The 13,790-nt window shown below is 44.4% G+C and overlaps 1 protein-coding gene across 5 annotated transcripts in view; it reads right to left on the bottom strand.

Moving 5' to 3' along the window:
* LOC109878180 (gamma-aminobutyric acid receptor subunit beta-3-like) overlaps positions 1 to 13,790 on the bottom strand; it is a 52,983-nt gene that overhangs the window by 12,114 nt on the left and 27,079 nt on the right. For all 5 annotated transcript variants that reach the window (XM_031792473.1, XM_031792474.1, XM_031792476.1 and 2 more), the window contains 3 exons: positions 7,551 to 7,771; positions 5,377 to 5,459; positions 330 to 467 (listed from right to left, as the gene is read on the bottom strand). In XM_031792473.1, coding sequence (XP_031648333.1) covers positions 330 to 467; positions 5,377 to 5,459; positions 7,551 to 7,771 — 442 coding nt within the window. The remainder of the gene's footprint in view (positions 1 to 329; positions 468 to 5,376; positions 5,460 to 7,550; positions 7,772 to 13,790) is intronic.

The following is a 13,790-nucleotide window of genomic DNA, read 5'->3' as shown; positions in this document are numbered from 1 at the left end:
CTAAACTTTAATGGCTGTCAGGGACTCAAATAAAAGGTAGGGATGGTGAGGAGTTCTCGCATACAAGCAAGTGCATATACATACAAACTCTCACAACCTGACATGCATGTGCCCGCATACACGAACATGCACGCACCCACGCACCAAATGATGTCAAGGATACCGATAACATTGAATCCGAACTGGAAGATAGAGCCACTAGAGAACTGAAGTAGCAGTGAAGTTTCATAGTGGAGCACTGGTTGGGTAAAAAGCCAATGGAAAATAACAGGGTAAGGATGTGTATTTTCTGAGCATGTGATTAAATGTTTTTTTTAAAAGGGCTTTACCTGTGGAAAAGACAACGTTTCTGGACACCAGCTTGTAGTCCACTATGGAGAACTGTGGCAGCTCAATGCGTGTCACCCCCGTCACTGCATTGTCTCCTCCCTTCCAGTAGAACTCAATGTCATCTGTCGTGTATCCATCTGAACCACAGAAAGAAATACAGGGTTAAAATGAATCTACTTGAGTTGGATACCATGTGAAGAAACTAAGTCACAGATCATTAAATCTCCACTCACTCAATTGAACTGCTAAAAAGGCCCAGTGCCATCAAAGACATGATTTTCCTGTGTTTTATATACACTGAGTATACAAAATAATAAGAACACCTGCTCTTTCCATGACATAGACTGACCTGGCGAATCCAGGAGAAAGCTATGATCCATTGTTGAAGTTACTTGTTAAATCCACTTCAATCAGTGTAGACAAAAGGGGAGGAGACAGGTTAAAGAAGGATTTTTAAACCTTGAGACAAATGAGTCATGGATTGTGTATATGTGCCATTCAGAGGTTGAATGGGCAAGACAAAAAATGTAAGTGCCTTTGAACGGGGTATGCAAGTAGGTGCCAGGCTCACCTTTTTGTGTCAAGAACTGTAACGCTGCTGGGTTTTTCACGCTCGACAGTTTCCAATGTGTATCAAGAATGGTCCACCACCCTAAGGACATCCAGCCAACTTGACACAACTGTAAATATGGGCCAGTGTGGATGCACCTTGTAGAGTCCTTGCCCCGACGATTGAGGCTGTTATGATGGGGGGGGGGGTGCAACTCAATATTGGGAACATATTGCTTGTATACTCAGTGTTTATTTCCACACTCAAAGGTTGCAGAAATACTGTGAAATTGTGAAAATTATGATAATAGCCTTTTAGTGTAGGAGCTATTTGAAAAGACCGCCTGAAATTTCAGCCTGTTTTGGTGGGATGGAGTTTTGTCCTGCCTGGTGACAATCACCACGTGGAAAATTAGTATCATAGACAAATAAGAAAGAGAGTTCCAAACATCTCTGCCAATAACAGTTATCCCTCTATTTCTGAAACTATCTGCCACCATTGTCGCAACCCCTATTACCAGCCTGTTCAACCTCTCTTTCATATCGTCTGAGATCCCCAAGGATTGGAAAGCTGCCGCAGTCATCCCCCTCTTCAAAGGGGGAGACACCCTGGACCCAAACTGTTACAGACCTATATCCATCCTGCCCTGCCTATCTAAGGTCTTCGAAAGCCAAGTCAACAAACAGGTCACTGACCATCTCGAATCCCACCGCACCTTCTCCGCTGTGCAATCTGGTTTCCGAGCCGGTCATGGGTGCACGTCAGCCACACTCAAGGTACTCAACGATATCATAACCGCCATCGATAAAAGACACTACTGTGCAGCCGTCTTCATCGACCTTGCCAAGGCTTTCGACTCTGTCAATCACCATATTCTTATCGGCAGACTCAGGAGCCTCGGTTTTTCGGATGACTGCCTTGCCTGGTTCACCAATTACTTTGCAGACAGAGTTCAGTGCGTCAAATCGGAGGGCATGCTGTCTGGTCCTCTGGCAGTCTCTATGGGGGTGCCACAGGGTTCAATTCTCGGGCCGACTCTTTTCTTTGTGTATATCAATGATGTTGCTCTTGCTGCGGGCGATTCCCTGATCCACCTCTACGCAGACGACACCATTCTATATACCTTCGGCCCGTCTTTGGACACTGTGCTATCTAACCTCCAAACAAGCTTCAATGCCATACAACACTCCTTCCGTGGCCTCCAACTGCTCTTAAACGCTAGTAAAACCAAATGCATGCTTTTCAACCGGTCGCTGCCTGCACCCGCATGCCCGACTAGCATCACCACCCTGGATGGTTCCGACCTAGAATATGTGGACGTCTATAAGTACCTAGGTGTCTGGCTAGACTGCAATCTCTCCTTCCAGACTCATATCAAACATCTCCAATCGAAAATCAAATCAAGAGTCGGCTTTCTATTCCGCAACAAAGCCTCCTTCACTCACGCCGCCAAGCTTACCCTAGTAAAACTGACTATCCTACCGATCCTCGACTTCGGCGATGTCATCTACAAAATGGCTTCCAACACTCTACTCAGCAAACTGGATGCAGTCTATCACAGTGCCATCCGTTTCGTCACTAAAGCACCTTATACCACCCACCACTGCGACTTGTATGCTCTAGTCGGCTGGCCCTCGCTACATATTCGTCGCCAGACCCACTGGCTCCAGGTCATCTACAAGTCCATACTAGGTAAAGCTCCGCCTTATCTCAGCTCACTGGTCACGATGGCAACACCCATCCGTAGCACGCGCTCCAGCAGGTGTATCTCACTGATCATCCCTAAAGCCAACACCTCATTTGGCCGCCTTTCGTTCCAGTACTCTGCTGCCTGTGACTGGAACGAATTGCAAAAATCGCTGAAGTTGGAGACTTTTATCTCCCTCACCAACTTCAAACATCAGCTATCTGAGCAGCTAACCGATCGCTGCAGCTGTACATAGTCTATTGGTAAATAGCCCACCCTTTCTCACCTACCTCATCCCCATACTGTTTTTATTTATTTACTTTTCTGCTCTTTTGCACACCAATATCTCTACCTGTACATGACCATCTGATCATTCATCACTCCAGTGTTAATCTGCAAAATTGTAATTATTTGCCTACCTCCTCATGCCTTTTGCACACATTGTATATAGACTCCCCCTTTGGTTTCTACTGTGTTATTGACTTGTTAATTGTTTACTCCATGTGTAACTCTTTGTTGTCTGCTCACACTGCTATGCTTTATCTTGGCCAGGTCGCAGTTGCAAATGAGAACTTGTTCTCAACTAGCCTACCTGGTTAAATAAAAGGTGAAAATAAAAAATTTAAAAAATCCGTTTTCCCCTCCCCACTCCGACCACGCCCAGGGAGTAAATTTTTGTTTCTTGTTTCAAATGTTTATTGAAAATAATCCAGTAAGGTGATTGTTACCCAGAAATTATTTGAAATTGAGATAAAAACGGCTGCATTGGACCTTTAACACATCACAGTAATCTCCATTGTGATTAGATATCTTATACTAAACTCAGCAAAACAAGAAACGTCCTCTCACTGTCAACTGCTTTTATTGTCAGCAAACTTAACATGTGTAAATATTTGTATGAACATAAGATTCAACAACTGAGACATAAACTGAACAAGTTCCACAGACATGTGACAAACAGAAATGGAATAATGTGTCTCTGGACAAAGGGGGGGGGGGGTCAAAATCAAAAGTAACAGTCTGTATCTGGTGTGGCCACCAGCTGCAGTAAGTACTGCAGTGCATCTCCTCCTCATGGACTGCACCAGATTTGCCAGTTCTTACTGTGAGATGTTACCTCACTCTTCCACCAAGGCACTTGAAAGTTCCCGGACATTTCTGGCCCTAGCTCTCACCCTCCAATCCAACAGGTCCCAGACATGCTCAATGGGATTGAGATCAGGGCTCTTCGCTGGCCATGGCAGAACACTGACATTCCTGTCTTACAGAAAATCAAGCACAGAATGAGCAGTATGACTGGTGGCATTGTCATGCTGGAGGGTTATGTCAGGATGAGCCTGCAGGAAAGGTACCACATGAGGGAGGAGGATGTCTTCCCTGTAACGCACAGCGTTGAGATTGCCTGCAATGACAACAAGCTCAGTCCGATGATGCTGTGACACATCTCCCCAGACACTGACGGACCCTCCACCTCCAAATCGATCCTGCTCCTGAGTACAGGCCACGGTGTAACGCTCATTCCTTCGACGATAAACGCGAATCCGACCATCGCCCCTGGTGAGACAAAACCCGCGACTCGTCAGTGAAGAGCACTTTTGCCAGTCCTGTCTGGTCCAGTGACGGTGGGTTTGTGCCCATAGGCGACGTTGTTGCCGATGATGTCTGGTGAGGACCTGCCTTACAACAGGACTACAAGCCCTCAGTCCAGCCTCTCTCAGCCTATTGCGAACAGTCTGAGCACTGATAGAGGGATTGTGCCTTCCTGGTGTAACTAGGGGCACTTGTTGTTGCCATCCTGTACCTGTCCCGCAGGTGTGATGTTCGGAATGATCCTGTGCAGGTGTTGTTACATGTGGTCTGCCACTGTGAGGACAATCAGCTGTCCATCCTGTCTCCCTGTAGTGCTGTCTTAGGCATCTCACAGAACAGACATTGCAATTTATTGCCCTGGCCCCATCTGCAGTCCTCATGCCTCCGTGCAACATGCCTAAGTCACGTTCACGCAGATGAGCAAGGACCCTGGGCATCTTTCTTTTGGTGTTTTTCAGAGTCAGTAGAAAGGCCTCTTCAGTGTCCTAAGTTTTCATAACTGTTTCCTATCGTCTGTAAGCTTTTAGTGTCTTAACGACCGTTCCACGGGTGCATGTTCATTAACTGTTTATGGTTCATTGAACAAGCATGGGAAACAGTGTTTAAACCCTTCACAATGAAGATCTGTGAAGTTATTTGAATTTTTACAAATTATCTTTGAAAGACAGGGTCCTGAAAAAGGGCTGATTCTTTTTTTGCTGAGTTTATAAATAGTATTTATACTGAAATAGTCAAATGTTATTGTCACGACTTCCGCCGAAGTTGGTCTCTCTCCTTGTTCGGGCGGCGTTCGGCGGTCGAAGTCACCGACCTTCTAGCCATCGCTGATCCTCTTTTCATTTTCCTTTGGTTTTGTCTTGTCTTCCATCACACCTGGTTCCAATCCCATCAATTACATGTTGTGTATTTAACCCTCTGTTCCCCCTCATGTCCTTGTGGGTGATTGTTTATTGTAAGTGTTTGTGCTCGTCTGTCCTGGTGTGCGTTGGGTTATGGACCAATTATTTGATTGTTCTGTTTTCCGGTGGGTTTTTTGTTATTAAACTGCGTGCGCCGTTTGGAAACACAGTTTTTTTTTTCTTCTCTGCCGCCAGTACACACCCCTTACAGTTATACTGAAATCTTACACTGGATTTATTTTTTATACTGAAATATTGAAATACTGAAATGTAATACTGAAATTGTCATTTCAGAGGTTGATGGTATTGGGGTCACTCACAGCTCTCGATCTCCAGAGTGCAGTTCTGCTCGTCCAGAGGGTACCTCCTCAGGTCCATCATACAGGCTGCCGTCGTTGTGATCCTGAGGTCAACACACACACACACACACACACACACACACACACACACACACACACACACACAAGGGCGAAGAGGATCACATTAACTTAAGCTTTACCGGAGCCCACACACACATTCTCCATCCATACTGTCTGCTGTGGATCCACCTTAACTTCTCATCTGTGCATAAAACCATATCATTTCGGTATAATGTTATTCACCATGACGTTATGATCTCCTGAACAACCACAGTCAAGTCCACAGAGAGAAAGGATATCTCTCTGTTCCCACTTGTAAGCAAGAAGAGCTGAAACTGAATACAGTATAGACTATAATTGTTGAAGAGAAACTACAACTGTGCCTCGATCTTTACTCATAGTGTTTCAGTTGGTATTAGGTTCAGCCCGGTAGACCAGATTACCTTAAGATATGATGACATTCAGACCCAGAACTCATCATTCCTGTACACTCACGTCTCGGTTACTTTAGTGGACAGGTAATGTAACATCGGAACATTCCACATAGTAATGTCTGGAGATCCTACTCTGGCATTCCATTCCATACATTATCACTTACAGTTGGACCGTGGGTTTCAGGGTGAGTGATTGATTGAGTTGGGATAATAACAAGTGGACTGGTCCCGTATGGCTCAGTTGGTAGAGCAGGGCGTTGCAGCGCCAGGATAATAGGTTCGTTCCCCGGGCCACCCATACGGAAAATGTACGCACGCATGACTGTAAGTCGCGTTGGATAAAGGCGTCTGCTAAATGGTATAGATATGAACACTAGGGACTTTGTCCTTTTGGTCAGGTCATGAGGTTGAATATTTTCGGTACAACAGCGATTGATCTTCCTCACGTGCCCTCGGCTTAAAGAAGTCAGAATCGAACCATGTTTGCACAAGTTGCTGAATTCCTGGACTCCGTTAGTGAAGCTGTGACCATTAAGACAGTTTAAGCTCCACAATCTAAAGCAATACGTCATATATGTCTTTATGGATAAGAATGCCAGGTCACATAGCTATACTGTCATCTCAGAAATGCATTACATCCAGACGAGTGTGTTCGTCAGAAGCTATTAGCTATTAGACAAGATGGATGATTCCACCTGCGCAGCTGCAACCGTGCACACGCACAAACACACACACACACACACACACACACGAAGTACAACCACGCACGTGCGCACACACACAAACACACACACTTATCCACACAAGCACACGCACCCACCCACACACCCACACACAGCTAATAACACAACTCTATATGAGCTGTACACAGGGTCAAGCTCATACACCCACATACACACGTGTTCTTTAGAGGGGGTACATGAAACAGATTTACAGTTAAAAGAACAGAATCAACGCATTGTATTAAATCCAATTGATATAAAACAACTACCTATAATTCAAAACTAGCCCACTGCGAGTGATTAAAATGCAAAAATCATTGAATTTCCATGCTGGATGGCTCAATTTGGAAGAAAACCATGCATTATACATATTCATTTTCCTGATGAACAAGTCAGGACTTGTCAAACAACAAAGACCAATGGTTATGGATATTGAAACAGGCAATCAGAACAAAGCAACAGCTGAGCTTGCGTCATCATCAATAAATGTTCTTTTTTTCTTCATGTTTTCTTCTCACCATATATTTGGAAAATACATATTTCAACAAAGTATGACAATGTACACGCTACTGCACCAATATGTCAAGGGAAAGGCTAAACTGAGCCTATGGGAAGGGATTATATTTACTCGCCAAAAACATAGCAGCTGGTGGCCTAGAGGTGGTCCAGTGGTCTAAGCCACTGCCTCCGGAACACAAAGATCACTACAGCATGGTAAAAAATCTGGTCCACTGCTATTTTTGGACTCTCTCCGCTATTATTCCTCTCTGACTATGCTATCCAATAAACAGACATAAAAGAGAGGAGTGGGAATGCCCCACTTCTTCAAAAACACATAAAAAAAACTAGCAGCTCATACATACCATACAGCATTTATTACTATAAAATAATCAAATAAAAGATTGTGATATCCCTTCAAATGAATCAGTCTTGGATGCATTCATCTAGAACCCATTGATTCCACTGCTTTGGAACCCACCTCAGGCCGTAGAGCACTGTTCCATCTGGGTGGAGGCGGATCATGCGGTTCTTGACCGTCACACCGTGGACGAAGGACTTCTTGTCATTCAGGAAGTAGGTGTCAGGGACCCAGAGTGAATCTGCCACCCGGTTATCCAGGGTGAGGTTCAGTGGGATCCCTAAGTACGCCAGCCTCTTGTCCCTCCAGTACTGCTGGAAGTACATGGTTAAAGTGTAGTCCTGGAAGGAGATGAACATATGGTGATGTTAGTATACTGTAGTATATTCACTTCTTTATTTTTGATTGACATACAGTGCCTGTGTGTGTGTGTGTGTGTGTGTGTGTGTGTGTGTGTGTGTGTGTGTGTGTGTGTGTGTGTGTGTGTGTGTGTGTGTGTGTGTGTGTGTGTGTGTGTGTGTGTGTGTGTGTGTGTGCGCGTTTCTTGAGGCTGCACCCCATAGTTCTGAGAATGATTGTGGATAGGCCTATTTTGGGAGGAGAGATGAGGAGTTTACAGTCACAAGCTGTCAGAATGGTGACGGGTTAGGTTGCAACGTGGTGGCACACAGTACTCTACTCTGACCCATCCCCATGCCAACCAAACTGGTGTTCCAAATGTTCTCTCCACCCACTCCACTCCGCCTCAATTACCGACCCTCTGTGTCAAAATGGCCGCCGCAGTAGAAGGCTTCCCACCAGGCAGCAGGAGGTGTGGCATGGCTGTGTGTGGCATGGCTGTGTGTGGCATGGCCGTGTGATTCAGCCACAGTTCTAATGGTGATTACACAACAGCCATACTGTAGGCAGGGCCAGGCTGTACCAGGAGTCTGTCCAAGTGGCTCCGCCACACACTCCAAAATACCCGACAGCAATGTGTTTCTCTCTCTACGCCAGCAGCACTGTTATGAGTGGAGCCAACCACATGGTCTCTGACTAAAGCCAATTACATTGTGTGGTATTGGGTCCAATATTTCAGTGCACAGCCTACTCAGTCCTTGCATCTCGCTATGGAGGGGAGCCAGGCAGGACGTCATGCCAATTGAAACTGAGGGGGCACGTACTCCCTCCATCTGATCAGTTTTTAGGATAAAGAGATACAAAATGTACACTAAGTGTATGACTCTCTACACCTCCAACAAGCTATTCAATGATGTCCCCGGAGATTATTTCAGGTATTTCAAGATGCGAGTGTTCCAGGGGTGAGAATTGTAAACCAGTCAGGGATGTAGTTTTAGATAAGTCTTTACATGAAAGAGCATGAATGATTTAAATAACCACAACCACTGTAGCCGGGTCCTGCATTCAAAGCCGCAGCTGCCTTGGAATTCTTATAAATCTTGCACGGGGACAATCACAGAGCATTTCAAATAAAGGAGTAGTTGCTCACCTTGAATCAGACAGTTTATTACACTGATGCTGTCATGCTACAGTGGCAATTGTGGTGATCTCCTTCAGTTCCGTTCAAAGTATCAACCTGGAAGGACTGAGGGGATGACACTGGATATGTCCCAAATGGCACCCTATTCCTCACATAGTGGGCCCTGGTCAAAAGTAGTGCACTGTATAGGGAATAGGGTGCCATGTGGGACACATGTCCTGGTGGGAGGTGAACCTGCTCTTGTTTGGTGGCGTCGTTTATTCAGCCTACAGTATGTGATGATCCCCTGCATACTGACCGACGCAGTAGCCTACTATTCTCATTTGTCATTGCATCTGCTCCCTGTCTCCTCATTATCAAACTAGCTTATCATGATCATGCTTTCACACTAAACCACTCTTTATGGAACCGGCACCATCCCACCAACAACGTCCGTAATTCTACGGTCACACGCCTTGACGTAAATCTGTGTACTTTTAGTGCATTTACAAATGGGCTCCTTTTGACATCGTGCATCCGTAGAAAGATGAATGTGTGCGTAGACCCCAAGGTCATTAGCCAATACAATACCAACTGATATTGTGAGAAGCTATGTGAGGCTTATTTGCATGCGGTCCCCACATGCCGTCATGTACTGTAGGCACAAACACAACCTCTGTACGGTCCTTAGCTATATATTATCATACAGATTGACGCAAATCAAAGGAGATATTTATAGTGCAGTGGAAATAGTCAGCTGGCAGTTTGTGATGGTCTGATCGCAAACATTCTCTATGTTAACTACAGTATGTCGCTCATAGCTCATCTGAGGTCTCTTAGCTAAAACACCTCTGGATAGTGTGAGAAATAATAGCCACCTTGATAACCATAGTAACCATCAATGACAGCATACTAAGGCAAACAGCGATAACCTACACGAACAGTGATCCTCATAATTGCAAGTGCAGTTATAAAAACAAATCAATGCAGCTAATTCGGGTTATACATGATCATCAATTATCAACCAAAACTCAGTAAAGAATAATTTGACGCAATCGGTCATTTTCAAAGCAAATTCCACAGCCCCCCCCCCCCCAAGATTTCTTCTTGGAAGCCCATTTTCCACTGCGGGAAATCACCCTCTCTCCCCACTTCTGTGGTGAACCTCAACAGCATGTTAAAAATAGCATGCATGGCCTCTGTTCTACTCTATGGGCCTTTAGTAGTAGGAGCTGATTACCCCAGAAATGATCTTACATACGCTATGAGAGGGGAGACCCAGAGCCGTATATGGAGATGTAATGGACACTAATGGCTTCTAAACACACAGAGCTTTGGCCGCGATAACAATGGATCTCTCTGTATGTGCATTAGTGGGGTTTGATAGATAAATCAGGATTAAAATGGTGATAAAAGGCTTGATACAGGATTTACAAGTGATTCACAAGGGGCAGAAGGCGACCTAGAAGTACACAGAAGACTGAAGGGATAAATAACTGCCTGTGTACACAGACACAAGCAACATGATATGATGCTGGGCCAAAGCATTGCACAGGAAATGTGGGCACTTATCTTCAGCTTTTGCCATGCCCAAAAGAAAGCACTCGCGCACACACACACACACACACACACACACGCTCTAGACTTTGTAGAGGGATCATGCTACTGCAGAGAGCTGGCTTCATGGATCGATAGAATCATGTCCGATAGCAATCATAAATGATAAAGTGGGGGTCAGCGTTGAAGCATAACCCCATTACTCCTCTTTTAACTCTCCTACAGCACTCTGGGAAATACGGCCTTAACTTCAGGAGACCAATTGCCTCACACCCCCAGCAGACCTGCCAATATTCATAGGGGTTATAATGGTGCACTTTGACATCTGGTTACACATAGTCCCTGATGGAACGTTAAAATGAACCTATATGTAAATTCCAGGGTCAGTATGGTCTATGGGCTGTAAATAGGGCAGGATTTCTTCAGATAGACACAGTGAAAAGTTATGACAGGAACAGTTGGAAAAAATCTCCACCTCATATGCCAGATTTTCTGCACCCACACACCCACACACACTCTACAGAGGGACTTGTACTGACGGCTGGTTACTCGGGCTATCTCAGAGTGAATTCAAATCGTTATCTATTTCTGCAGTCCCTTGTGGGTTCGTATCTCCTCCATACAACACAAAATAAGTGTGTCATACAACAACAACTTGACTGAAGCTACCCTACAACATTTCTTCTCTTTCTTCCCCAGTTGCCTATGATTCAACTAACCCGAAATGGACAGTAATTTAAGTAAAAGTCTATTGTTCAATAAACTGCGGATATATAACAAAGGAAGTGCACAGTGGCCATTCAGATCGTTCATCAATTTTCTTTGGTCAATACTGTTTTTCAAGTTATAACATCACCTGGGTGCAGTCATCACACAGTCATATAGTTAGTGCTAGTAATTACCCTAGTTCCCATGGTAACTGATGGCTACGGCTATGACAGTCTCTCCCCTGCCTCCTCCATGCAGTGTTAAGAGTAGAGAGAAAATATCCCTTCGGAAGACAAACTGCAAATGTAGCCATCACTGAGGTTCTCACAGAGAGAGAGAGAGAACAGCTTATTAACCCAAGATCACTGACTATACACAAAAGCAGTATTGACCTACACATGTAGGCCCAGCCAGTGTTTTAGAGCTAATTCTGCCATTTCAAAGATATAGAGTCCCCACGGGACTACATATTATCTTCAAAGAGATTCTTCTATCAAAGGGAAAAGAGTATCATCTCATTTACACATTTCCTACAGGCTACTTCCATTGTCGCGGCTCAAAAGTGCCTCCTGTTCCAAGGTAAACAACTGTCCCTGGTTTCAGGAAGTTCAAAGCACATTAATGGTTTACTTGGTCGGGTTACAGTGCTTACTAGAACGACCGGAATCACTACAAGACCAGGGCCCGTATGTGTCGAGTATCACAAAAGGAGGAGTGCTGATCTAGGTTTGGGTCCTCCGTGTCAACGTAACCTCATTTGTTATGATCTAAAGGGCAAAACAGATCCTCGATCAGCGTCCTGAGATGCATGAACATTCTCCAGGGTGACTATTACATCATCCAAAACTTGTTGTCTTAATTGAACATCATCCAGAACATTCATTATGTAATCAGTGAATTCATTAGTTCATATTTTTCTTCTATTTGTCTCTCTGTATTTTCCTTTTTGCGTCTTGTTCTTGAGAATGTCACGTGTATGAAAAACCCGAGGCATGGACTGTTCTCTGTGCTCCTGTGCTAAATTTAAATTGATTAGAGGTATTACTCCATTACACTGCAGTCCATTGATTATTTATTGCCATTACCATTTGTATGCATCTATTTATCCTGCTACCAGTCACTATTACACTATTACATTGTCAGAGGAAAAACCAAGCCATGAGGTTGAAGGAATTGTCCTTAAAGCTCAGAGACAGGATTGTGTTTAGGCACAGATCTGGGGAAGGGTACCCCAAAATTTCTGCAGCATTGAAGGTCCCCAAGAACATGGTGGCCTCAATCATTCTTAAATGGAAGAAGTTTGGAACCACCAAGACTCTTCCTAGAGCTGGCCACCCGGCCGAACTGAGCAATCGCGGGAGAAGGGCCTTTGTCAGGGAGATGACCAACACACCGATGGTCACTCTGACAGAGCTCTAGAGTTCCTCTGTGGAGATGCGAGAACCTTCCAGAAGGACAACCATCTCTGCATTCCATCAATCAAGCCTTTATGATAGAGTGGCCAGACTGAAGCCACTCCTCAGTAAAAGGGACATGACAGCAAGCTTGGATTTTTCCAAAAGGTACCTAAAGACTCTCAGAGCATGAGAAACACGATTCTCTGGTCTGATGAAACCAAGATGGAACTCTTTGGCCTGAATGCCAAGCGTCACGTCTGGAGGAAACCTGGAACCATCCCTACAGTGAAGCATGGTGGTGGCAGCATTATGCTGTGGGGATGTTTTTCAGCGGCAGGTAGTGGGAGACTAGTGAGGATCGAGGCAAAGATGAACGGAGCAAAGTACAGAGAGATCCTTGATGAAAACCTGCTCCAGAGCGCTCAGGACCTCAGACTGGAGCAAAGGTTCAACTTCCAACAGGACAATCCTAAGCACACAACCAAGACAATGCAGGAGTGACGTTGGGACAAGTCTCTGAATGTCCTTGAGTGGCTCAGCCAGAGCCTGGACTTGAACACGATCGAACATGTCTGGAGAGACCTGAAAACAGCTGTGCAGCAACGCTCCCCATTGAACCTTACAGAGCTTGAGATGATCTGCAGAGAAGAATGGAAGAAACTCCCCATTTTTCCCAAATACAGGTGTGCCAAGCTTGTAGCGTCATACCCAAAAAGATTTGATGCTGTAATCGCTGCCAAAGGTGCTTCAACAAAGTACTGAGTAAAGGGTCTGAATATTTATGTAAATGTGACTTTACATTTTTTTTTAAATCTCTATATATAAATGAGCAAAAAATCTAAAAACCTGTTTTTGCGTTGTCCTTCTGGGGTATTGTGTCTAGATTGATGAGGGGGGGGGGGGGAAACAATTTAATACATTGTAGAATAAGGCTGTAACATAGCAAAATTTGGAAAAAGTCAAGGGGTCTGAATACTTACATGTATATCCTAATACACTTTTTATGTATAAACCCACCTCAACCACTCCAGTACCTCTGCACATTGAATAAAGTACTGGATCTGACCTGTATATACAGTACTTGCATTCTATTATTTATTTCACTCACATCGTAGTTATTTTTTAAATATTTTTTTGTTATCTATATTATTATTATTATTAACACTGCATTCTCAAAATAACAATTTCACTATACTGTTTCACACTTGTTGTATCCTGTGCACATGGCGACATTAACGT

Source organism: Oncorhynchus kisutch, linkage group LG16 (genome assembly GCF_002021735.2).
Source record: "Oncorhynchus kisutch isolate 150728-3 linkage group LG16, Okis_V2, whole genome shotgun sequence".
Classification (NCBI taxonomy): domain Eukaryota; kingdom Metazoa; phylum Chordata; class Actinopteri; order Salmoniformes; family Salmonidae; genus Oncorhynchus; species Oncorhynchus kisutch.
Note: the sequence above shows the minus strand (reverse complement) of the source record. Positions and strands in the feature narration are given on the sequence as shown.